Here is a 25,754-nt window from a genome sequence, read left to right on the forward strand (position 1 = left end):
AATAGCTCTATGTCAATACTGAGATTCCAAACTGGAACCATTGCTAAGATATTCGCTGACACTAAAGGCCAAAATTAAAAGGAGAGAGAGAGAGGAGTGGCTTCTAAAGATTCTAAAGCTTCCCATTGTGACATCACTTCCAACTGACATTCTCCCACAATTAGATAACTTCTGATCACACATTTAACTACTGACCACATCCACACAACTACTGAACCAAATAACTATGGACCACATCAGTATCCACAAACACCATGTAATTGCACAATTACATAACCACACAACTTCTGACCAAACAACTACTGAACCACAACCACATAACTACTGAACCACAACATTACTGAACCACATTACACAACTCAAACACAAAATTACACAACTTCTGAATACACATCTAACTACTGACCAAATCTACTGACTTGATGGGAATTAAAAATGACATTTTTACACACCTTTCACTACCACAAAAAAATGTTTAAAGAGCTTTTGCTAGCCCCACAACTTTACTTGTAAAGTTATCTAGTTGTTATTCTTCTTCCTCCGCACGCTACTCCTCCTACACTGTTTAAGCTTGAAATGCCATTCCAACTTCAAAAATGTGCGGAACTGTCTCGATTGAGTTGCTTGTATACAACTTTATGATATCTGTTAAACTATTAGTCCAGTTTTTTTGTTGCCCAAATCCGCTAACATGGGATTTCTCAAGATTCTAAGGCTCCCCATTGTGACATCACTTCGAACTGTCATTTTCTGTGAGTGAAATCATGCAACTTGACACAAATCAGCTAATAATTCCACTTTGCAACCACAAAAAAAGGCTTACCAGCTTCTTCTACTTCTCTGCTACTCAAATCTGGAGTTGACAAAAAAATGATATTCAGATCAAAAAAGTTACAGCAGTTTAAGTAACCGCATCAACATTTCGCAAACAAGTGAGACAAAAAGTTTGAGTATGGGATATTCGTCAACATCTCTAGGAAGACAACAGAATGTCTCTCAATTTAAAGTCTGTATTTAAACCATATTCTTAGCATGTGTGCATTGACATTTGTAAAAAGGTAATACAGATGTTTCATATACTTCTGTGCACACACACACACACGAGGAAGGCATAAATGTTCCTTCCGTTTGCAGAAGTAATTTATCAGACAAAGAGCAGTCACATTATCTGTTAAATATTCTCCTCAATCACAAAATAAATTATACACAAGGTGATTTATCACAACAAAAGCAAAAGGATGAAAAATCTAATTAAGGAAGAATTAACAATGCAATTTCCATTCCGCATATTTCCACACATTGACATCCCTTCAGAAAAGTAGCAAGGTTTGGAGCGGTAGCTTGCAAAAACAATATGAGAAACAGAAGCCACTTGTGTTGTGAGACACTGGGGTTGCATTTCAATAGTGTAGAGTGGCTTCCTTTCCTCATCTCTTCATTTACAAACATTTGAAGTCACAGGATAAGTTAAAGCAACATGAAGGTTGAACATTTATATTTTTAGTCATTTAGCAGACCTTCTTATCCGGAGCAATTTACAGGAACAATTAGGGTTAAGTGCCTTGCTGAAGGGTACGTCGACAGATGTTTTACCTAGTCGGCTCTGGGATTCGAACCAGCATCCTTTCGAGTTACTGGCCCAACGCTCTTAACCACTAGGCTACCACATCAGGTTACATTCTTTCAGATCCCCAAATAAAATAAAAGGCCGATATTTAATCCGAAACACGTTGGAGCACGTGTGACATATTTAAGCATTTACCATGAATGCAACTTCCGCAAAATGCCGTAACATTGCCTTTAAAAAAAGGTGCATTGTTGACAGCACTCTATAATGTGCGTCAGATTGAATTCGAGCCTAAAACCTGGTGTAAGACAAGAGTGGATGGCACTTGAATCTTCCAGGGGAACAGGTGTGGTTCTTTGTCTATTTCTACATGTACCAAGCACAGGTCCAGCAAGCGCTGGGAGGGGAGGGGGGGGGGGGATGTTTATGTACAAGAGTGTGGGTGAGTCTAAAGAAATGTAATGAATCATTCATTCGAGTTCTGTGGGTATGTCATCTCAAAAGTTACAAATAGGATATGAATTATCTAATCAACAGGCAGCGGACAGCATACATACCACAGTATGACATTCCAGTTTCAAACAAGCACCACTCAATTTATTTTTCTGGCTTCTGGACACAGCGATCAAGGTTGGAGTCAATAGCATTTCAATTCAGTCAAGTCAGTAGACCCTTTCAAATTCAATTCATGAATGCAAGTGGCACTTTGTTTTCAAAGAGGATCCCTCGCTTTGAGTTGAAATTAAATTAATTTACTTACCAAACTAAATTAAAATGCAACTTACCACGATGCAAACTGAGGGCAACAATAACAGACCATTAACACTTCTCAACTACCCTTTAAATGCACTACACAGGTCCTACTCACAGAGATCCTTCCTTTCTAAAAAAAAAATCACAAGATAACAAATCATAAATCGTCAAGAACAGGGTGGTCTATGCATTTATATGGAGCTGTTTGAGGAACTGAATATCATTCATTAGAGTATCAATAACATTGGTACTCTATCATAGAGGAATAAGATATCTTGGTGCACAGAGAGCTGCTTTGTAGCGAAACCCAGGTAAGGGGGAGTTGAGTTGACCGGTGTCTCTGACCGGTGAGTCAGAATGTTTGGGATTTATTATTTGAGGTTTTTAATCTGCTGGTTGGTGTTGTTGATCTTGAGGTCCAGCTTGTCCACTTTACCCAGCAGATTGTCCAGAGAAGTGTCCTGATTCTCAATTTCAGATTGGAGGCCCAGTCCTAGGTTCTTTAACCTTCCCAGGCCCAGGGACATCTCATCTGGAGCAGTTCAAGAAAACAGGGGTTCATTAAAATTAGAATATTTTTTTTAAATTCTCCACAAAATGCGGAAATTTGCCTTCGGCTTCACACAAAAACAGATATACAAAAACAGATGTTACTGCTGATAAGGAGTTGGATTATTTTGTTGTTGATCGCCATTGAATGAATGAATAAAATTAAGACAAATGTAATTGTTATTTCCCATAGGTCCTGGAAGGCTCTTACCTAAGTTGTTGTCCAGGGTCTGGTGGGCGGCTCTAAGCTGTCTGTTTGCAGGGTAGCCATTTTGACTAGATGAGCTGTCATCTGATGCAAATGCGTCGAAACCTACACCACACACAGGAGGAGATGTCATTGACAGAAAATTATCCTTTTGCTTAAAGTAGCTGCCAAGTGTTCCAGATTTCTATGAAATATGACCTATTACAATATGAGGAAAATAAAGACTTAAAAATGCTGCTGTCATTTGCATAATAGTGATCAACAAATCACAGACGGGCCTGTCTCGGTCAAAGTATGTGAGGTCACATATCAGGAAATACACTGAACAAAAATATAAAAAAACGCAACAAAGTGTTGGTCCCATGTTTCATGAGCTGAAATTACAGATCCTAGACATTTTCTATATGCACAAAAAGCTTATTTCTCTCCAAATCAATGCACAAATGTGTTTACATCCCTGTTAGTGAGGATTTCTCCTTTACCAAGATAATCCATCCACCTGACAGGTGTGGCATATCAAGAAGCATGATCATTACACAGGACAATAAAAAGGCCACTAAAATGTGCAGTTGTCACAACACAGATGTCTCAAGTTTTGAAGGGAGCGTGCAATTGGCAAGCTGACTGAAGGAATGTCCACCAGAGCATTTAATGTTTATCTCTCTACCATAAGCCACCTTCGTTGCTTTAGAGAATTTGGCAGTAAGATCAACTGGCCTCATAACCGGTAACCACGCAAGCCCAGGACCTTCACATCCGGCTTCTTGACCTGTGGGGTCGTCTGATACCAGCCACCTGGAAAGCTGATGAAACTGTGGGTTTGCACAACCGAAGAATTTCAGCACAAACTGTCAAACCATCTCAGGGAAGCTCATCTGCACGCTTGTTGTCCTCACCAGGGTCTTGACCTGACTGCAGTTGAACGTCGTAACCGAATTCAGTGGGCAAATGCTCACCTACGGTGGCCACTGGCAAGCTGGAGAAGTGTGCTCTTCACGGATTAAACTGTTTCAACTGCAACGGGCAGATAGCAGACAGCGTGTATGGAATCCGACCATCACCCCTGGTGAGACAAAACCACGACTTGTCAGTGAAGAGCACTTTTTGCCAGTCCTGTCTGGTCCAGCAACAGTGGGCTTGTGCCCATAGGCGACGTTGTTGCCGGTGATGTCTGGTGAGGATCTGCCTTTACAACAGGCCTACAAGCCCTCAGTCTAGCCTCTCTCAGCCTATTGCGGACAGTCTGAGCACTGATGGTGGGATTGTGTGTTCCTGATGTAACTCGGGAGTGGTTTTTGCCATCCGGTACCCGTCCCGCAGGTGTGATGTTCGGATGTACCGATCCTGTGCAGGTGTTGTTACACGTCGTCTGCCACTGCGAGGACGATCAGCTGTCCGTCCTGTCTTCGGCGTCTCACAGTACGGACATCTCCAGCCCTTATGCCTCCTTGCAGCATGCCTAAGGCACATTCACGCAGATGAGCAGGGACCCAGGGCATTTTTCTTTCTGTGTTTTTCAGAATCAGTAGAAAGGCCTCTTTAGAGTGTCCTACATTTTAATACCTTTGACTTTAAGACACTAACAGCTTAGGCAATTAACGACTGTTCCACAGGTGCATGTTCCTTAATTGTTTATGGTTTATTGAACAAGCATGGGAAACAATGTTTAAACCCTTTGCAATGAAGATCTGTTTTATTTTATCTGTATTTAACCAGGTAGGCCAGTTGAGAACAAGTTCTCATTTACAACTGCGACCTGGCCAAGATAAAGCATAGCGGTGTGAACAGATAACAACACATGGAGTAAATGGAGTAAACAATAAACAAGTCAATAACAGTAGAAAAAAAAGAAAGAGTTTATATACATTGTGTGCAAAAGGCATGAGGAGGTAGGAGAATAACTACAATTTAGCAGATTAACACTGGAGTGATAAATGATCAGATGGTCATGTGCAGGTAGAGATACTGGTGTGCAAAAGAGCAGAAAAGTAAATAAAATAAAAACAATATGGGGATGAGGTAGGTGAATTGGGTGGGCTATTTACCGATGGACTATGTACAGCTGCAGCGATTGGTTAGCTGCTCAGATAGCAGATGTTTGAAGTTGGTGAGGGAAATAAAAGTCTCTTCAGGGATTTTTGCTATTCGTTCCAGTCACAGGCAGCAGAGAACTGGAAGGCGGCCAAATGAGGTGTTGGCTTTAGAGATGATCAGTGAGATACACCTGCTGGAGTGCGTGCTACGGGTGGGTGTTGACATCGTGACCAGTGAACTGAGATAAGGTGGAGCTTTACCAAGCATGGGCTTGTAGATGACCTGGAGCCAGTGGGTCTGGCGATTAATATGTAGCGAGGGCCAGCCGACTAGAGCATACAGGTCGCAGTGGTGGGTGGTAAAATGTGCTTTAGTAACAAAACGGATGGCACTGTGATAAACTGCATCCAGTTTGCTGAGTAGAGTATTGGAAGCTATTTTGTATATGACATCGCCGAAGTCGAGGATCGGTAGGATAGTCAGTTTTACTAGGGTAAGTTTGGCGGCGTGAGTGAAGGAGGCTTTGTTGCGAAATAGAAAGCAGATTCTATATTTGATTTTGGATTGGAGATGTTTGATATGAGTCTGTAAGGAGAGTTTGCAGTCTAGCCAGACACCGAGGTACTTATAGATGTCCACGTATTCTAGGTCGGAACCATCCAGGGTGGTGATGCTAGTCGGGCGTGCAGGTAGCGAACGGTTGAAAAGCATGCATTTGGTTTTACTAGCGTTTAAGAGCAGTTGGAGGCCACGGAAGGAGTGTTGTATGGCATTGAAGCTCGTTTGGAGGTCAGATAGCACAGTGTCCAAGGAAGGGCCAGAAGTATACAGAATGGTGTCGTCTAGAGGTGGACCGTAGAGCGTAGCGGTGGATCAGGGAATCGCCCGCAGCAAGAGCGACATCATTGATATATACAGAGAAAAGAGTCGCCCGAGAATTGAACCCTGTGGAGTCTGCCAGAGGACCAGACAACATGCCCTCCGATTTGACACACTGAATTCTGTCTGCAAAGTAGTTGGTGAACCAGGCAAGGCAGTCATTAGAAAAACCGAGGCTACTGAGTCTGCCGTTAAGAATATGACGATTGACAGATTTGAAAGCTTTGGCCAGTTCGATGAAGACGGCTGCACAGTAGTGGCTTTTATCGATGGCGGTTATGATATCGTTTAGTACCTTGAGCGTGGCTGAGGTGCACCCGTGACCGGCTCGGAAACCAGATTGCACAGCGGAGAAGGTACGGTGGGATTCGAGATGGTCAGTGATCTGTTTGTTGACTAGGCTTTCGAAGACCTTAGATAGGCAGGGCAGGATGGATATAGGTCTGTAACAGTTTGGGTCCAGGGTGTCTCCCCCTTTGAAGAGGGGGATGACCACGGCAGCTTTCCAATCCTTGGGGATCTCAGACGATACGAAAGAGAGGTTGAACAGGCTGGTAATAGGGGTTGCGACAATGGCGGCGGATAGTTTCAGAAATAGAGGGTCCAGATTGTCAAGCCCAGCAGATTTGTATGGGTCCAGGTTTTGCAGCTCTTTCAGAAGAGGGGGGGGGGGGGGGGGGGGGGGCTGTTGGCCAAGGTTGGAGTAGCCAGGAGGAAGGCATGGCCAGCCGTTGAGAAATGCTTGTTGAAGTTTTCGACTGTCATGGATTTATCGGTGGTGACCGTGTTGCCTAGCCTCAGTGCAGTGAGCAGCTGGGAGGAGGTGCTCTTGTTCTCCATGGACTTTACAGTGTCCCAGAACTTTTTGGAGTTAGAGCTACAGAGCTATCTGTGAAGTTATTTGGATTTTTACAAATTATATTTGAAAGACAGGGTCCTGAAAAAGGGACTTTTATATATATTTTTTCTGCCTTTAATATTTTCCCTAACCCTATTACCCCTAATTGGAGTAAACTAATTAAATATATTACATTTTTATTGAGTAAACTAATGGACAACAATACTTAGGCTTTTACTTTCAGCTTATACATACATTTCAGACATTACTAATGTAAACTACCTTGTTTATTTTTAGTCCCAGCCTTCAGCAATCCTCAACCCCTCCAATCTCTGAAGACCATCAGGTTTTGATTTCTAGCTGCCATATATTTTTCCACTGTGCTGTTTCACAAAATATTTATATTCTCATAGTTGACAGATTGTAAATTAAAGATAAACACCTTTGCTAAGAGTATTATATTATTGATCAATTGACTATGACTTATCAATTTACCCAGCCATTTGCAGAGTTAACTAAGTAAACGGTGTATTTTTTTTGCCATTCTACATATGGGCAGTACCAAAACAGCAAAATCTGCTAACTGGCGCACACACAAACAAAAGTTTGGGTTCACTTCGAAATTCTTGTTTTTGAAAGAAAAACATTTTTTGCCCATTAAAATAACATCAAATTGATCCGAAATACAATGTAGACATTGTTATGGGCCTCTATACATAGGCAAAACTGTTGTCCTGAATAAAGAAGCAATAAAAAAACTGTCCTTCTTTAGATTAGTTGAGTATCTAGCATCAGCATTTGTGGGTTCAATTACAGGCTAAAAACAGCCAGAAACAAAGGACTTTCTTCTGAAACTCGTCCGTCTATTCTTGTTCTGAGAAATGAAGGCTATTGCATGCGAGAAATTGCCAAGAAACTGAAGATCTCGTACAGCGCTGTGTACTACTCCCTTCACAGAACAGCGCAAACTGTCTCTAACCAGAATAGAAAGAGTGGGAGGCCCGGTGCACAAATGAGCAAGAGTGTGTGTGTGTGTCTAGTTTGAGAAACAGACATCTCACAAGTCCTCAACTGGCATCTTCATTAAATAGTACCCACCAGTCTCAATGTCAACAATGTCCAGTGTCTGTTCTGTTCTTTTGCCCATCTTAATCTTTTTTATTGATCAGTCTGAGATGGATTTTTCTTTGCAACTTTGCCTAGAAGGCCAGCATCCCAGCTGAGCCGTTGTTACTCCTAGACGTTTACACTTCACAATAACATAATTTACAGTTGACCGGGGCAGCTCTAGCAGGGCAGAAATCTTACAAACTGACTTGTTGGAAAGGTAGCATCCTATGACGGTGCCACACTGAAAGTCACTGGGCTCGTCAGAAAGCTATTCTACTGCCAAATGTTTGTCCTATGGCGGTGTGTTCGATTTTATACACCTGTCAGCAACAGGTGTGGCTGAACTAGCCGAATGCACTAATTTGAAGGGGTGTCTACATACACTATATATACAAAAGTATGTATTTTCAAAATGCATACTTCCTCCAGCTCATTGCAAAGTGGTGTGTGATGTGTTTAAGCCTGCATTCAGTTACCAATGAGAAATAAAAATAGCTCTTTTGAATCTTGGCCAAAAAACAATTATATTTAGAATTCTTGCGTATTGATTGGGCTTATAACAGAGGTGTCGGGCAGATTTTTCACTCAATGCCTCTTATCTGTATGCTCTGCGCATGTGACAAAAAAGATACATAGTGAATATCCACGGGCTGGTTCGATCCAGGGCAGCCTGAGCATGTACCCAGCCGAGACAAAGACATTGGGCAAGATCGTGAACTCAAACCCGGCTTAACAGCCTTAGTAGACTCGTTTGTGCTTGTCATATTATTAACAACCAGTTAGCAAAGCTAAACAGGCCAAAGAATAACTAACAAATTGTAGGGAACTTCACAAATCTAGTTACCAAACTTTAACAATGTCCAGAAGGATGAGCACGCCCTCCTTACATAAGACAGTTAAGTTGGCGTAAACCCTGATAAATAACATTGGAACACAAAATGTTTCTTAAAATTTGTAAATTGTTCTGCTCAGCTCGAGGTGAAGAGCGGGAGAATTTAAGGAACGAATCCGTGCCTCGGGTTTATCACCTGTGGAAGGCAGAGCTCCCGGTGAGGCATGGTGTTCACTGGCCTTGTCAAGCGTAACTATAATATTCTTCAGTAGAGGGCTCTAGCACACAAACTCCTCATAGCTGTGTTGTACCAAGTTGACCAACTAAAAGGGAACAAGGGATGACAAAGGAGATATTATTTTGTTGCTGAGGTTTGTGGCCTTACCTCCAATGTCCAACTTCCTCAGGTTGGGGTGACTGGCCTGGTACTTGCCTTCATGCTCCTTACTGTGAGACATGGCATTCTGCAATCTAACACACACACATACAGTCAGAGACTCAAGGCAGGATGATCTTTGACCAAATACATTACACACTTCACAGTTTAATCAGACTTGAACACAGAAAAAGTAAAGACTGACAGAATAAGCCCTCTACCACCATCTTACACCTCTTGTATGGGCAACATGGCAGAAACTATAATAGTATCACCGCGGATAGCCTAAATACTCAGTCAACAAGGGGCTACTAATGGTGGAATGTTTGGGATATCCCATGAAAAGTTGTTCACTAGCATTGTATATAGCAACAGCACATGCCAGAGTAAAGAGATAGAGGTAGGAATAAGCAGGGAGGGACTGGGCATTACTTGCTGCTGGCTTGGTAGACAACAGGCTCTTCTGGCAGGGACTTGGTGGTCTCAGGCTTGGCCTTAAAGTAAGTGACAAGGCCTCCCCACACACTCTTAATGCTGTTGATGTGTTTCTGGCTGGTTTTCAGGTCTTGGCCCATGTTGTCCACCATCCTCTCGGTCCTCTTCAGAGCCTCCCCCTGACGCATCAGCTCCTACGGATGGACACAGAGAGGAAATCAGTGTTATCAAATTCACTCGGCTGTATTACTCTTTACAGTGGGCCAAAAAACATGGAGAAATACATCTAACAATGCTGGACTTTGATAATACAGATGCTCCAGGGTGACTTTTCCCCGATGTACGGATACGCATCCTAGAGCTGGCCACCCGTCCAAACTGGGCAATAGGGGGAGAAGGGCCTAGTCAGGCACGTGACGCGTCGCTTGAAATAGAATAAGGCTGCAACGTAACAAAATGTGGAAAAAGTCAGGGGGGTCTGAATACTTTCTGAATGAATAGGCTTACCTCTGCAGTCTCAGCGCCGATCTTCTCCGACTCATAAATGAGCCCCAGGGAGCGGTGGCTGCTGACCACCGCAGACTTGGCCGTACGCATCACTTCCTGTTGGAGGCATCTCTGCTTGCGCTCTGCCTCACTCATCCCCCTCTCTTGGGGGTCGTCAAATCCCCCACTTGACCAGCGCTGCTCCTCCTCATCATCATCTGCAAATGGGTTGTGGGTTCTGGGGTACGCCATCTTTTCAACAGAACAGCAGAGTTATGACAGTGGAGAGTGGACATAGCAGGCACGGGGGGGGGGGGGGGGGGGGGGGGGGCGCTTATACGGCATGCCTGCCATGAAAATTGTGTTCGTTCATGTCATGTTTACTGGGTCATTCTCATGGAACCATTAAAACACCATGGCAGTAATGGTTTAAAAAATAAAAAACATTTAGTAATGTAACAAAATATCATAATGAAGATTGTGTTCTCTACCTTGCACAAAGAGTAATTTCAACATAGGAATTAATTATTTTTGTCATTACCTCAACACGTCCAGCTGTCTGAATGCACGTTGTGTTGTAATTTAAACAGAGTAAAATGAAAATATTCTTGAATGTATAACTGAATATTATGGGAATATGAATAATGAAAAGTGGAAAAATGAAGTGTCCATGACTGATGTTCTCATCCTCCGCAACATTTTGGAAGGACTGTTTTGGCAAGTCGGTTAGGAAATCTACTTTGTACATGACAACTAATTTTTCCAACTATTATTTACAGACAGATTATTTCACTGCATCACAATTCTAGTGGGTCAGAAGTTGACTGCCTATAAACAGCTTGGAAAATTCCAGAAAATGTCATCATGGCTTTAGAAGCTTCTGATAGGCTAATTGACATCATTTAAGTCAATTGTAGGTGTACCTGTGGATGTATTTCAAGGCCTATCTTCAAACTCTGTGCCTCTTTGCTTGACATCATGGGAAAATCAAATCAGTCAAGACCTCATAAAAATGGGGAGCAGTTTCCAAATGCTTGAAGGTACCACGTTCATCTGTACAAACAATAGTACGCAAATATAAACACCATGGGACCACGCAGTTGTCATACCGCTCAGGAAGGAGACGCGTTCTGTCTTCTAGAGATAAACGTAATGTGGTGCGAAAAGTGCAAATAAATCCCAGAACAACAGCAAAGGACCTTGTGAAGATGCTGGAGGAAACAGGTACAAAAGTATCTATATCCACAGTAAAATAAGTCCTATATCGACATAACCCGAAAGGCCACTCAGCAAGGAAGAAGCCAATGCTCCAAAACTGCCATAAAAAGCCAGACTACGGTTTGGGGACAAATACATGGGCACAAATATCGTACTTTTTGGAGAAATGTCCTCTGGTCTGATAAAATTGAAATAGAACTGTTTGGCCATAATGACCATTTATGTTTGGAGGAAAAAGGGGATGCTTGCAAGCCGAAGGACACCATCCCAACCGTGAAGCACGGGGGTGGCAGCATCATGTTGTGGGGGTGCTTTGCTGCAGGAGGGACTGGTGCACTTCACAAAATAGATGGCATCATGAGGGAAATTATGTGGATATATTGAAGCAAAATCTCAAGACATCAGTCAGGAAGTTAACTTCTTTGGAGTAGGGGGCAGTATTGGGTAGCTTGGATGAAAAACGTGCCCAAATTATGCTGCCTGCTACTCAGCCGTAAAGGCTAGAATATGCATATAATTAGTACATTCTGATAGAAAACACTGAAGTTTCTAAAACTGTTTGAATGATATGTGAGTATAACAGAACTCATATGGCAAGCAAAAACCTGAGAAAAAAAAACAACCAAGAAGTGGGAAATCTGAGGTTTGTAGTTTTTCAACTCAGCCCCCATTGAATATACAGTAGGATATTAGTTATGTTTCACTTCCCAAGGCTTCCACTAGATGTCAACAGTATTTACAAACTGTTTTGAGGATACTCATAAGAGCTCTTTGAGTGAGTGGTCTGGCAGAGTGCCACAGCCTCGGTCTGGCGCGCTCAAGTAAAAGTTAATTTGTACAGACAAAGGAATTGTCCGGTTGGAACATTTAGGATGTTTTTAACATAAAACTTCATTAAGATTGATTACATACTTAGTTTGGCATATTTCTACGGGCTGTAACAGAACTTCTTTGAACTTTTCTTCCGATGTTCGGCGCGATGTTCGGCGCTTTTGGATTTGTTTACCAAATGCCCTAACAAAAGAAGATATTTGGACAAAACTGATGGACATTATCGAACAAATCAAACATTTATGGTGGAACTGGGATTCCTGGAAGTGCATTCTGATGAAGATCAAAGGTAAGTGAATATTTAAAATGCTATTTCTGAGTAATGTTGACTGCCCAATATGGCGGATATCTTTTTGGCTGCTTTGTTGTCTAAAGGCTGTACTCAGATTATTGCATGGTTTGCTTTCTCTGTAAAGTTTTTTTTGAAATCTGACACAGTGGTTGCATTAAGGAGAAGTTTATCTAAAGTTCCATGTATAATAGTCGTATATTTATCAATGTTTATTATGAGAATTTCTGTAATTGAATGCGGCTCTCTGCACAATCACCGTATGTTTTAGAACTAGTGAAGGTAACGTGCCAATGTAAACTCAGATATGTTTTATATAAATATGAACTTTATCAAACAAAACATACATGTATTGTGTAACATGAAGTCCTATGAGTGTCATCTGATGAAGATCAAAGGTTAGTGATTCATTTTCTCTCTATTTCTGCTTTTGTGACTCCTCTCTTTGGCTGGAAAAATGGCTGTGTTTTTCTGTGGCTTGGTGGTGACCTAACAATCGTTTGTGGTTGTTTCGCTGCAAATCCTTTTTGAATTCAGACACTGTGGCTGGATTAACGAGAATTTAAAATTGTGTAAAATACTTGTATGCTTGAGGAATTTTAATTATGATTTGTTGTTTTGAAATTGGCTCCCTGCACTTTCACTGGCTGCACTGTTCACTGGCTGGGGTCCGCTAGCCTTTCCAAATCATGTACAATCAATTGAATTTGCCAGAGGTGGACTCCAATCAAGTTGTAGAAACATCTCCAGGATGATCAATGGAAACAGGATGCACCTGAGCTCAATGTCAAGTCTCATAGCAAAGGGTCTGAATACTTATGTAAATAAGGCATCCCTTAGTTGTCAAAATCAAATGTATTTGGCATTGATCAAATCTGCAGACAGACAGTCCAAGTTCCCATTCAGTTGTCAAAACGTGGGTTGGGACAAGCATGCATTGACAGGCAAGCTGCAGAAGGACGAGCAGGCTACTATCTCTCATCGTTTATCAGTGCAATTTTGACTGCCAACTAGCTGAAAAAGTTTGAGGGTTTATCTAATGTTCCCTCATTAGATTTTAGCTCATCTTGCACTGGCTAGCATTAGTTATTGATCGTGTTGATGTGCACAGGCAACTGAGGGAGAGAGCCTACCTTTTCATGCTTGTCTGATCAATAGGATTGTGAAGTTCCCAAAAGGAACTTCCAAATGGGGATCTAATAAAAGTTCCCAAATGGAAGACTCACGTAGTATTTACATTATTTTGAGGCTTTTGGCGAATGCGCTCTAAATAACAGTATGAGCAGCATAGAAGGGGGGGGGCAATGCAAATGGTCTGGGTAGCCATTTGATTAGATGTTCAGGAGTCTTATGGCTTGCGGGCAGAGAGAACAGTCTATGACTAGGGTGCCTGGAGTGACTATTTTTAGGGCCTTCCCCTGACACCGCCTGGTATAGAGGTCCTAGATGGCAGGAAGCTTAGCCCCGGTGATGTGCTGGGCAGTGTGCACTACCCTCTGTAGTGCCTTGCGGTCGGAGGCCGAGCAATTGCCATACCAGGCAGTGATGCAACGAGTCTGGATGCTCTCGATGGTGCAGCTGTAGAACCTTTTGAGGATCTGAGGACCCATGCCAAATCTTTTCAGTTTCCTGACGGGGAATAGGTTTTGTCGTACCCTGTTCACGACTGTCTTGATGTGCTTGGACCATTTTAGTTTGTTGGTGATGTAGACACCAAGGAGCTTGAAGCTCTCAAACTGCTCCACTACAGCCCCGTCAATTAGAATGGGGACATGCTCGGTCCACTTCTTCCTGTAGTCCACAATCATGTCCTTTGTCTTGATCACATTGAGGTAGAGGTTGTTGTCCTTGCACCACACGGTCAGGTCTCGGATCTCCTCCCTATGGGCCGTCTCATAGTTGTCGATGACCAGGCCTACCACGGTTGTGTCATCGGCTTACTTAATGATGGTGTTGGAGTTGTGCCTGGCCGTGCAGTCATGAGTGAACAGGGAGTACAGGAGTGGGCTGAGCACGCACCCCTGAGGGGACCCCATGTTGAGGATCAGTGTGGCGGATGTTGTTGTTGTTACCTACCCTTACCACCTGGGGGCGGCCCACCAGGAAGTCCAGGATCCAGTTGCAGAGGGAAGTGTTTAGTCCCAGGTCCTTAGTTACCTCAAAGCGCATCACTAAGCTATGGTGTTGAACTCTGAGCTGTAGTCAATGAATAGCATTTTCACATAGGTGTTCCTTTTGTCCAGGTGTGAAAGGGCAGTGTGGAGTGCAATAGAGATTGCATCATCTGTGGATCTGTTGGGGCGGTATGTGAATTGGAGTGGGTCTAAGGTTTCTGGGATAATGGTGTTGATATGAGCCATGACCAGCCTTTCAAAGCCCTTCATGGCTACAGAAATGAGTGCTACGGGTCAGGTTACCTTGGTGATCTTGTGCACAAGGACTAGTGTGTTCGCTTGAAACATGTTGGTATTACAGACTCGGACAGGGAGACGTGATCACACAGTCATCCGGAACAGCTGATGCTCTCATGCATATTTCAGTGTTACTTGCTTCGAAGCGAGCATAGTTTAGCTCGTCTGGTAAGCTTGTGTCACTGGGCAGATCTCGGTTGTGCTTCCCTTTGTAATCTGTAATAGTTTGCAAGCCCTGCCATATCCGACGAGCGTCAGAGCCGGTGTAATATGATTGGATCTTAGTAATTAGGTAAAACTGATTTAAGTTTCCCTGCATTAAAGTCCCCGGCTACTAGGAGCCCTGCCTCTGGATGAGCATTTTCCTGTTTGCTTATGGAGGTATACAGCTCATTGAGTGCGTTCTTAGTGCCAGCATCGGTCTGTGGTGGTATGTAGACAGCTATGGAAAATCCAGATGAAAACTCTTGGTAGACAGTGTGGCCTACAACTTGAGACACTACCTCTTCCTAGCAAAACCTTGAGACTTCCTTAGATGTCATGCACCAGCTGTTTACAAATATACATAGACCTCCACCCCTTGTCTTACCAGAGGCTGCTGTTCTATCCTGCCGATAAAGTGTATAACCCGCCAACTGTATGTTGTCGTCGTTCAGCCATGACTTGGTGAAACATAAGATATTACAGTTTTTAATATCCCGTCGGTAGGATATACGTGCTTTTAGTTCGTCCCATTTATTTTCCAGCGATTGTACGTTGGCTAACAGTACGGGTGGCAAAACCAGATTAGCCACTCGTAGCTTGATCCTCACAAGGCACCCCGATCTCCTTCCGCGATACCTCTTCAACTCTTTTTTCCTACAAATGACAGGGATGAGGGCCATTAAAGAAATAATCTGTCTAATTCAAGGTAAGTATTCACTGTTCTGATGTCCAGAAGCTCTTTTCTGTTATAAGAGATGGTAGCAGCAACATTGTACAAAACAAGTTACAAACAATGCGAAAATAAAAATAGCACGGTTGGTTAACTTCTTTGGGGTAGGGGGCAGTATTTTCACGTCCGAATGAAAAGCGTGCCTAGAGTAAACTGCCTGCTACTCAGGCCCAGATGCTAGGATATGCATATTATTAGTAGGTTTGGATAGAAAACACTCTGAAGTTTCAAAAAAAAAAACTGTTTGAATGATGTCTGAGAATAACAGAACTCATATGGCAGGCAAAAACCTGAGAAAAAAAATCCAACCAGGAAGTGGGAAATCTGAGGTTTGTAGTTTTTCAAGTCATTGCCTATCGAATATACAGCGTCTATGGGATCATACTGCACTTCCTAAGGCTTCCACTAGATGTCAACAGTCTTTAGAACCTTGTTTGAGGCTTCTACTGTGAGGAGGGGGGATTGAGAGCGGATTGAGTCAGGGCTCTGCCAGAGTGGCATGAGCTGATCATGTGCGCACATGTGAGAGTGACCTGCGTTCCATTGTATTTCTTAAGACAAAGGAATTCTCCAGTTGGAACATTTTTGAAGATGTATGTTAAAAACCATCCTAAAAATTGATTCCATGCATCGTTTGACATGTTTCTACAGACTTTTCACCTGGACCTAGTGATCGCGCCTCATGAATTTGGATTCCTGGGCTAAACATGCAAACAAAAAGGAGGTATTTGGACATAAACTGACTTTATCGAACAAAACAAACATTTGTTGTGGAACTGGGATTCCTGGGAGTGCATTCTGATGAAGATCAAAGGTAAGTGAATATTTATAATGCAATTTCTGACTTCTGTTGACTCCACAACATCGCGGATATCTGTATGGCTTGTTTTTGTGTCTGAACACTGTACTCAGATTATTGCATGGTGTGCTTTTTCCGTAAATAAAAAAAAAAAAAAACTGACACAACGGTTGCATTAAGGAGAAGTGAATCTAAAATTCAATGCATAACACGTGTTTCTTTTAGCAATGTTTATTATGAGTATTTCTGTAAATTGATGTGGCTCTCTGCAAAATCAGCGGATGTTTTGGAAGCAAAACATTACTGAACATAACGCGCCAATGTAAACTGAGATTTTTGGATATAAATATGCACATTATCGAACAAAACATACATGTATTGTGTAACATGATGTCCTATGAGTGTCATCTGATGAAGATCATCAAAGGTTAGTGGCTGGAGAAATGGATGTGTTTTTTTGACTTGGCTATGACCTAACATAATCATATGTTGTGCTTTCGCTGTAAATTATTTTTGAAATCGGACACGATGGGTAGATTAACAAGATGTTTATCTTTCATTTGCTGTATTGGACTTGTTAATGTGTGAAAGTTACATATTTCTAAAAAATATTTTTTAAATTTCGCGCACTGCCTTTTCAGCGGAATGTTGTTGAGGGGTTCCGCTAGCGGAACGCTTGCCCTAGAAAGGTTCATGTCAAGTTTCCTGAGGTAAATCCATAAGATTTATGCAGATAGATCTCATTGCTAACATTAAAGAAAGTAGCATTATTGCGCAAAACAATGAGCTGGGAATAGAACGATTGAAGACTAGTTTGTGCTATGGTGCAAGTATTTCACTGGCATTTGCCCCTAAAAATAGTAGATATGTGCGAACCGGAAAAAATATTTACGAGCACTGTGTGCGATTAAAGATTACAACCTACCGTAATCTATTTTTCCCCGCTGCTAATTGTTTAAAAACTACAAGTCTCACATTCCACAAGTGGCACACGCCAACCACAGTAGAGTTCTTTGTGGTGACGCAGTCCAATCAGAGAGAGAAAGGTGAACACCGGAAAATAGTATCGGTATAGGCTATAAGATAATGTGCAGACATTGCTAAAAACGAAGCCCATTCAAATTTATTTTAAGCGAAAAAGAGACGAGGAGAAAGAGGAATCAGGCGAGGGAGATTCGCAAGGTTCAACTAATGAAGCCTCTTCACAAGGTTTACCTGAGGCAGCTAACGTTAGGGATGCTGAGAACAACGTTAGCGAAGCTACCATGACCCTCGCTGTCACTTCAACGTCCACTGTAGCTGGTGGAGGGAGAACATATACAGTGCCTTGCGAAAGTATTCGGCCCCCTTGAACTTTGCGACCTTTTGCCACATTTCAGGCTTCAAACATAAAGATATAAAACTGTATTTGTTTGTGAAGAATCAACAACAAGTGGGACACAATCATGAAGTGGAACGACGTTTATTGAATATTTCAAACTTTTTTAACAAATCAAAAACTGAAAAATTGGGCGTGCAAAATTATTCAGCCCCTTTACTTTCAGTGCAGCAAACTCTCTCCAGAAGTTCAGTGAGGATCTCTGAATGATCCAATGTTGACCTAAATGACTAATGATGATAAATACAATCCACCTGTATGTAATCAAGTCTCCGTATAAATGCACCTGCACTGTGATAGTCTCAGGGGTCAGTTAAAAGCGCAGAGAGCATCATGAAGAACAAGGAACACACCAGGCAGGTCCGAGATACTGTTGTGAAGAAGTTTAAAGCCGGATTTGGATACAAAAAGATTTCCCAAGCTGTAAACATCCCAAGGAGCACTGTGCAAGCGATAATATTGAAATGGAAGGAGTATCAGACCACTGCAAATCTACCAAGACCTGGCCGTCCCTCTAAACTTTCAGCTCATACAAGGAGAAGACTGATCAGAGATGCAGCCAAGAGGCCCATGATCACTCTGGATGAACTGCAGAGATCTACAGCTGAGGTGGGAGACTCTGTCCATAGGACAACAATCAGTCGTATATTGCACAAATCTGGCCTTTATGGAAGAGTGGCAAGAAGAAAGCCATTTCTTAAAGATATCCATAAAAAGTGTTGTTTAAAGTTTGCCACAAGCCACCTGGGAGACACACCAAACATGTGGAAGAAGGTGTTCTGGTCAGATGAAACCAAAATTGAACTTTTTGGCAACAATGCAAAACGTTATGTTTGGCGTAAAAGCAACACAGCTCATCACCCTGAACACACCATCCCCATTGTCAAACATGGTGGTGGCAGCATCATGGTTTGGGCCTGCTTTTCTTCAGCAGGGACAGGGAAGATGGTTAAAATTGATGGGAAGATGGATGGAGCCAAATACAGGACCATTCTGGAAGAAAACCTGATGGAGTCTGCAAAAGACCTGAGACTGGGACGGAGATTTGTCTTCCAACAAGACAATGATCCAAAACATAAAGCAAAATCTACAATGGAATGGTTCAAAAATAAACATATCCAGGTGTTAGAATGGCCAAGTCAAAGTCCAGACCTGAATCCAATCGAGAATCTGTGGAAAGAACTGAAAACTGCTGTTCACAAATGCTCTCTATCCAACCTCACTGAGCTCGAGCTGTTTTGCAAGGAGGAATGGGAAAAAATTTCAGTCTCTCGATGTGCAAAACTGATAGAGACATACCCCAAGCGACTTACACCTGTAATCGCAGCAAAAGGTGGCACTACAAAGTATTAACTTAAGGGGGCTGAATAATTTTGCACGCCCAATTTTTCTGTTTTTGATTTGTTAAAAAAGTTTGAATTATCCAATAAATGTCGTTCCACTTCATGATTGTGTCCCACTTGTTGTTGATTCTTCACAAAAAATACAGTTTTATATCTTTATGTTTGAAGCCTGAAATGTGGCAAAAGGTCGCAAAGTTCAAGGGGGCCGAATACTTTCGCAAGGCACTGTAGATTCAATGCGAATTGGCTCAAAATGTTCCCATGGCTAGAGTTCGAAAACAACGTCATGTTCTGCAAATATTGTAGAGGGCAGAAACAGGCAGGCAACTCGTCAGGAAACCCGCATCTGAAAAGAGATAGCGTAGCGAAACATAACATCTCGCGACGGCATATCCAGTGCAGAGATCTGTACCTGTTGAGACAGGAGAAACCATCAGGCACGGTGTCAGCAGCCTTGAGGCGGCAAGTGCCGCTGTCTGAGGAGGAGAAGAGGCAGCTGAAAATAAAGATAAACATTGCATACTTCATTGCGAAAGAAGAACCTTTCGTCAAATTTGGTCCGCTTATCAGACTCCACCACAAAAACAGAGTTGACATTAATCCCACATACGACAATGATGTAAGATGTGCGGCGATGATCTGTCAAATTGCTGACATAATGAGAGAGCCTGTCAGCGAAGCTGAAAGCCGCAAAGTATCTTGCCATTCTAATAGACGGAGACACTGATATATCCAACACCAAATGCGAGATTGTCTACGTACGCTTGTTGGAGGATGGGAAGCCAGTCAATCTCATGGTCAGACAACAGACCCTTGAGCACTCTCATGCCATTGGTAAGTTGTTCCTCTTTATAGGCTTATTCTTGTGGAAAGTTTAATCATTATTCATGAGAGATCATTTTATTCAGTTTACTTTTGTATAATAGATTTTTTTTGTGTTGTCATTCGAGGTGTTTTGGATGTCACCAAGGGCACATTTCGTGCTGTTTGCCCAGAGGAGAATCATGGATGAAGAGGTGCATCTACTTCAGGGCAGATGGTGCCTCTGTGAACATGGGCCACTATGGGGGAGTAATTGCCCAGCTGCAGAGAGAGAGGCACATAGGTTTGTAACTAATAAATTGTCTATGATCTAGTTTTATTTGCTAGCAGAGAATGTTAAACAATACTGTGCGTGTGTGTGTGTGTGTCTGTGTGTGTGCACTAAGTGCTGGAATGGTAAATACCACAGAATTATTGTTTTCTGTTGCACAAGAGACATGGGTTGAAGGAGACTGTGAATTGTTTGGAAGATTCTGTTCTGACTTTCACAGACTAGATTTGAATCTCTTTTAGTCCCCATTTGGACTAATCTTCCAAGAGTCCTTAAACATTAAAATACAATTTATAATACCAACAAATTTTCACATATATACTAACATAATAAATATTCAATCTAAAAAAAATATTGATTCTTCATCTACTATAGTCCCACAACATTTCTATGTATTATATTTAAATTGTTTTAAAATAATGTTTAAATGTATATATTGAAAGGTTTCTGGTTTGCTCAGTTAATTTATTCAATTTTTTTATTGCTCTAAATCAAAATGTTCTTTTGCCTATTTCTCTTTTCTGTCTGGATAACGCATAGATAGTGGACAATCTATTCCTAGTATTTACGGAATGTCTGTCTCTTACCAACTGAATACCGTTGTGAATAGAACTTGGCTGTTTTAAATGTATATTATGAAATAAAATAAGCATGTTTTTTTTTTAAAATATCTTGTTGATTGATGACCAACCAAGAACATTGCGCATGACTACAACAGAAGAACCATATCTCCACCTTAAAACAATCCTTGCTGCTTTGTTCTGTGCATTCTGCAGCCTCCTAACTTCACTTGATGCATTTCCCCAGACCACAGAACAGTAGTTCACCTGACTCAATTAATGCTTGTGTTATTTGCTCTAGAATTTTTCCCGGTAAATATTTAGCTATCCTTCTGATCATGCATGCTGTTTTAATATATATATTTTTTTTACATAGATTAGTTATTTGAGATGACCATGATAAGCAGTTGTCTAGTTGCACTCCCAATAGTTTCTGCCACTATTTCTGTCATCCAAATAGGACACCTTAGAGCTAGGAGGTCTATACACACATCCCACCAATATGGCTGCCTGGTGAGGCATACATTAAGGTCATCCTTCCTCTTAAAAGGTATATGATTCTGAATGTACAGTGCTACACCCCACCATTCCTATTCCTGTCTCTTCTCAGTAGACTATAGCCATGAATGTTCATTTGCCCATAATTTACAGATACATCTAAATGCGTTTCGGTCAGAGTCAAAATATGAATATTATTTATGTTGACCAAGTTAAAAACCTCATGTATTTTGATAGGAAGGCTACATACATTAACCTGAGCTGTATGCAACCTTTTCCTTGTCAAGTGGAGATCAATAGAGCATGTATTCATTATAGTGGAGATCACTAGAGCATGTATTTGTTGTAGTTCATGTCATGATACACTACAACTCACAAACTCAGATGTGAACATTGGATTTAAAATAGCCAGGGAGTTACCCTAGAGTCCTGATACAGTTGCCCATTGATATAAAGTTTATCCATCACCATGGAGACTCGTTGATTCAGGCAACGCTTTTCCTTCATGATGGGATATCGTTTTTTTCTCCATTCATTGATCTCGGTGGGGAAGTGATCATTCATTCCAAAATCAGTGTTTCTGAGTTCTCTGCCCATGTTCTTCGCCATTTCCGTTTGCTTGCTTAAATTTGTCAAAACATGCAATAATAGCCCGTGGCCTATTTCCAGAGGCCTTACCTATTCTATGGACTCTGGAGAAAGTGACATTACGCACAACATCAGTGGGCAGTTTTAGTTGAGTTGACATAAAGTCTCGGACTGTGTCCTCACAGCCTCTGCTGTTGTCATTCTCCAGTATCCCTAAAAAATATTAGATTGTTCCGCATTGAGCGACACTGTACATCAAGCAAAATGTCTTTAATTTGTTTGTTCTCCCTTTGCACCACCTCCACCTTCCTATGAATAGTCTACTATAGAGCTGTCTTTCAACATGCTAAACCCTGACACAATGCCAGAAGACCAGGCCAGCCTTCTCACCTTTGGCGATGATGGTGTGGCATACCTGATGAGACATTTCAAGGAGCCTCTAGAGAGATGTAATAATTTATTTGACACTGCATTGCCATATGAGACAATGTTACATTTACATATTTGCAAACTCACTTGCTCTGTTCAATCCTGCAGATGGGGGTGCAACATAGCTGCAATCCAGGATAAGTGGCAGGGGCTGAAAATCCTGGTCAGCCACAATTTCAAGTCCTACAGTGGTCTGTGGGAGACCATGTTGACAAAGGACCCCTACAGGCACGATTACAAGGTAGACTAACAGTCTTGAGTCCATGTATGGTATCCTATGGTTGGTTTTGATGAGTTAATGAAATTGAAAGATATCATATTTTCCCTGGAACATACATACTGGTGCTGCCCATTTCAGCCACCCAGTGTGAGCGAAGCTTCTCTGCGCAGAACCGGATTAAGAATTCGACAAGAAGCTGCCTTAGGTCTCCACCACTGAAGACCTGATGAGGATCAGCCTGGAGGGGTCTTCTCTGTCAAGGAGTTCGATCCCACTCCTGCCGTGGACCGCTGGCTGACCTCCAAGCATGCCGGACAGCCAACATACAAAAGCAGCTGGACAACTGATATCCTTTGCGTCTAGTAGGCATGGGTCAATGTGTGATTTTGGTGGCATGTGCTGTTCCACAGATGTGTCCCTTAATACACTCACGCAGTATAAATATGTATGTAATAAATTGTTAATAAACTTTGTGTTACATTTTTCACTGTGCTCCTAAATTTCTTTGTGTGCTCCTACATTTTTTCAATTTAGGAGCACATGTACTCCTTTGGAAAAAAGTTAGCATAGAGCCCCGTTGGAGCTGGCTGGGTGAAAAATGACAAAATAATGGCAGTTTTTTTTCATGATTACTTCATAACTATGGAAAACAGCTGGGACACACAGTAATGTTATGAAACTGGGCTCCATAGCCAATGCAATGAACACATTTTTATCAACAACAAAAAAGCAGTAAAAATGTGTTCATCATGTCCTGACATTTAACAATGCTTTTTTTCTGATAACAAGTCCATTGCATCCGCTGTGGAGCCCCATTTCATAATATGACCATATTTCCAAGCTGCTTGCCATCGTTTTGAAGTAAACGTAAAAAAATAGGCCTTATTTTAGGGCATTTTCCCCCTGCCAGCTCCTATTAGTTCTATTGAGCACAGTGGCACCAACAGGCCTTCCGAACGGTCTATTCCAAGTTTATTGCTCTAAGTCACACCGCCTGCTTTGCCATTGTTGGCACTGAGACCTGCCCACGTTGTTGGTAGTTAAATGTAAACAAAAAAAATGACTCATGGAACTCGGAGTTCATCCCATTGTTTACTACAGGGAAATACAGACATGTCTGTCTATTTTGCCAAATATCTCACAATGTGTATATTTGGATTTTATTCAGGTCGGACTCCATTTTTATTGTGAGAATCTCCTCTTTCTAATTATGTAAGTCTGGGTAGCAAGCTCGGTTGTCATCAAATGCTAGCCCCAAAATATTTTTTTGCCCTTGGAACACTGAGCTCCCCCATTGTTTTCCTATGGATATGTATGCTGGTCCATTTCGCCAAATATCTCACAATGTGTATATTTAGATTTGATTAAAATCAGGAGAATCTCATCTTTGTAATTATGTAAATTCGGTTGTCATCGATCACTAGACCAGAAAGTCAGAAGTCCCCTTCCCCTACTTTCTCATTACGCAGAAAGTAAGCATAGTTGACACCATTGACGTGCGGATGTTTACTTTCTACACGAGTTGTCCGACGAATAGATTGTAGTGTTAAAATAAAAAGGGATACATTTGTCCCATTTGGGCGAAATGGAATTTTAAGCGTCACACTAGTCAAAACAGGTCCTGCGAACGTTCAATGAAATTGCCATGGGCTCGCGCTAGCGTTCCAGTTTAGCCAACATTCCGTTTTCCAGCCTATGGTGAATTTGGACTCATTCTATTGTCCAGCCTACTACTAGTGCTGTTGACCCGAAGACCATACCAAACAAAATGTTAGTAGTACGATGAACACGTTATTTAATGTAAAAATAGTAATACGGGTCATTGCTTCAAATGGTAGTTTCGATGGTTTATCTTCCATGGGTAAAAGTGGTTGTTTTGAGTTAGTTTCCAACTATCAACAAGTTGGTGTGACTGAATCTTTTGCTTTCGTTCTGAGTTGGTGATTAAATCAAAACGGTAAATTACACTTCAGCATGACAACGTTTAAAACAGATAATTACCGTTAGTTAGCTGGCTAACGTGTTAGCTAGTGTAGCTTATAACTAACGTTACACAAGGGTGTAATGATTAGCTAGGGAAAAGCGTGGAAACGCAACGTTTGTAACTAAAACGACGTTCTATTGGACAAATTCAGGTAGGACCCTCCCCATTTCGTTCAGTTTGCTTCCGTTTAAGAAACGTTTAACAGAAATTGCGTATTTCATACGCCCATGATGACTTACCTAACAATTCATAGCTAAAAAAGCACAGCACTATTCTCATTACAACAATAAACGACAGCCAAATAAAAATAAGTTTAAACCACTTACTTTTACGATCTACACACCCTTTTGACCGTGGTCTGGTGAAACGTTGTTGTATCAGCTGATTACCAGCAAAAAAAAACTCGGTTTCCGTTGTCTTCTTCTTCTTTGGAGTTTAACGGCAGTTGGCATCCAATATGTTTCATTACTGCCCCAAGCTGGACTATAATATAAATACATTCTACTTTGTTATACAATTTTTTTTGTTATATATATCTTCATTTAACCTTTACTTAACTAGGCAATTCATTTAAGAACAAATTCATATTCACAATGACAGCCTAATGACAGGCTAAACCCAGACGATGCTGGGCCAATTGTGCGCTGCCCTATCGGACTTCAAATCACGGCCGGATGTAATACAGCCTGAATTCGAAACAGGGACTGTAGTGACACCTCTTACACTGAGATGCAGTGCCTTAGACCGCTGATATATATATATATATATATATGTATATATTATTATCGTACACTGAGATGCAGTGCCTTAGACCGCTGATATATATATATATATATATATATATATATATATATATATATACAGTGCCTTGCGAAAGTATTCGGCCCCCTTGAACTTTGCGACCTTTTGCCACATTTCAGGCTTCAAACATAAAGATATAAAACTGTCTTTTTTTGTGAAGAATCAACAACAAGTGGGACACAATCATGAAGTGGAACGACATTTATTGGATATTTCAAACTTTTTTAACAAATCAAAAACTAAAAAATTGGGCGTGCAAAATTATTCAGCCCCCTTAAGTTAATACTTTGTAGCGCCACCTTTTGCTGTGA

General features: G+C 41.6%; 1 protein-coding gene across 3 annotated transcripts; it reads right to left on the reverse strand.

The window, feature by feature from the left end:
* Positions 1-891: 891 nt before the first annotated feature.
* Positions 892-25,106, reverse strand: snap29 (synaptosome associated protein 29). Of its 3 annotated transcripts, none has more exons than XM_021615460.2 (7): positions 24,969-25,008; positions 19,683-19,766; positions 10,089-10,319; positions 9,579-9,775; positions 9,156-9,241; positions 3,081-3,182; positions 892-2,852 (listed from the first exon to the last, which is right to left on the reverse strand). In XM_021615460.2, exons 3-7 carry the CDS (start codon positions 10,317-10,319, stop codon positions 2,692-2,694), a joined length of 777 nt encoding a protein of 258 aa, XP_021471135.1. In that variant the 5' UTR covers positions 19,683-19,766; positions 24,969-25,008; the 3' UTR covers positions 892-2,691. The 3 variants fall into 3 exon arrangements, with proteins under 3 accessions (XP_021471135.1, XP_021471137.1, XP_021471134.1); XM_021615462.2 differs by having other exon boundaries at positions 19,683-19,746; positions 24,969-24,987; XM_021615459.2 differs by lacking the exon at positions 19,683-19,766 and having other exon boundaries at positions 24,969-25,106.
* Positions 25,107-25,754: the final 648 nt, after the last annotated feature.

The sequence above is a fragment of the Oncorhynchus mykiss genome, chromosome 9, assembly GCF_013265735.2.
Source record: "Oncorhynchus mykiss isolate Arlee chromosome 9, USDA_OmykA_1.1, whole genome shotgun sequence".
Classification (NCBI taxonomy): Eukaryota; Metazoa; Chordata; class Actinopteri; order Salmoniformes; family Salmonidae; genus Oncorhynchus; species Oncorhynchus mykiss.

Excerpts from the sequence above, each read along its gene's own strand:
- snap29 (XM_021615459.2), bottom strand. The coding sequence starts at position 10,319 with ATGGCGTACCCCAGAACCCACAACCCATTTGCAGATGATGATGAGGAG. Across the intron at positions 3,183-9,155 it reads GAGGAAGTTGGACATTGGAG|GTTTCGACGCATTTGCATCA; the intron begins GTAAGGCCACAA and ends TGTGTGGTGTAG. Across the intron at positions 2,853-3,080 it reads GACCCTGGACAACAACTTAG|ATGAGATGTCCCTGGGCCTG; the intron begins GTAAGAGCCTTC and ends GAACTGCTCCAG.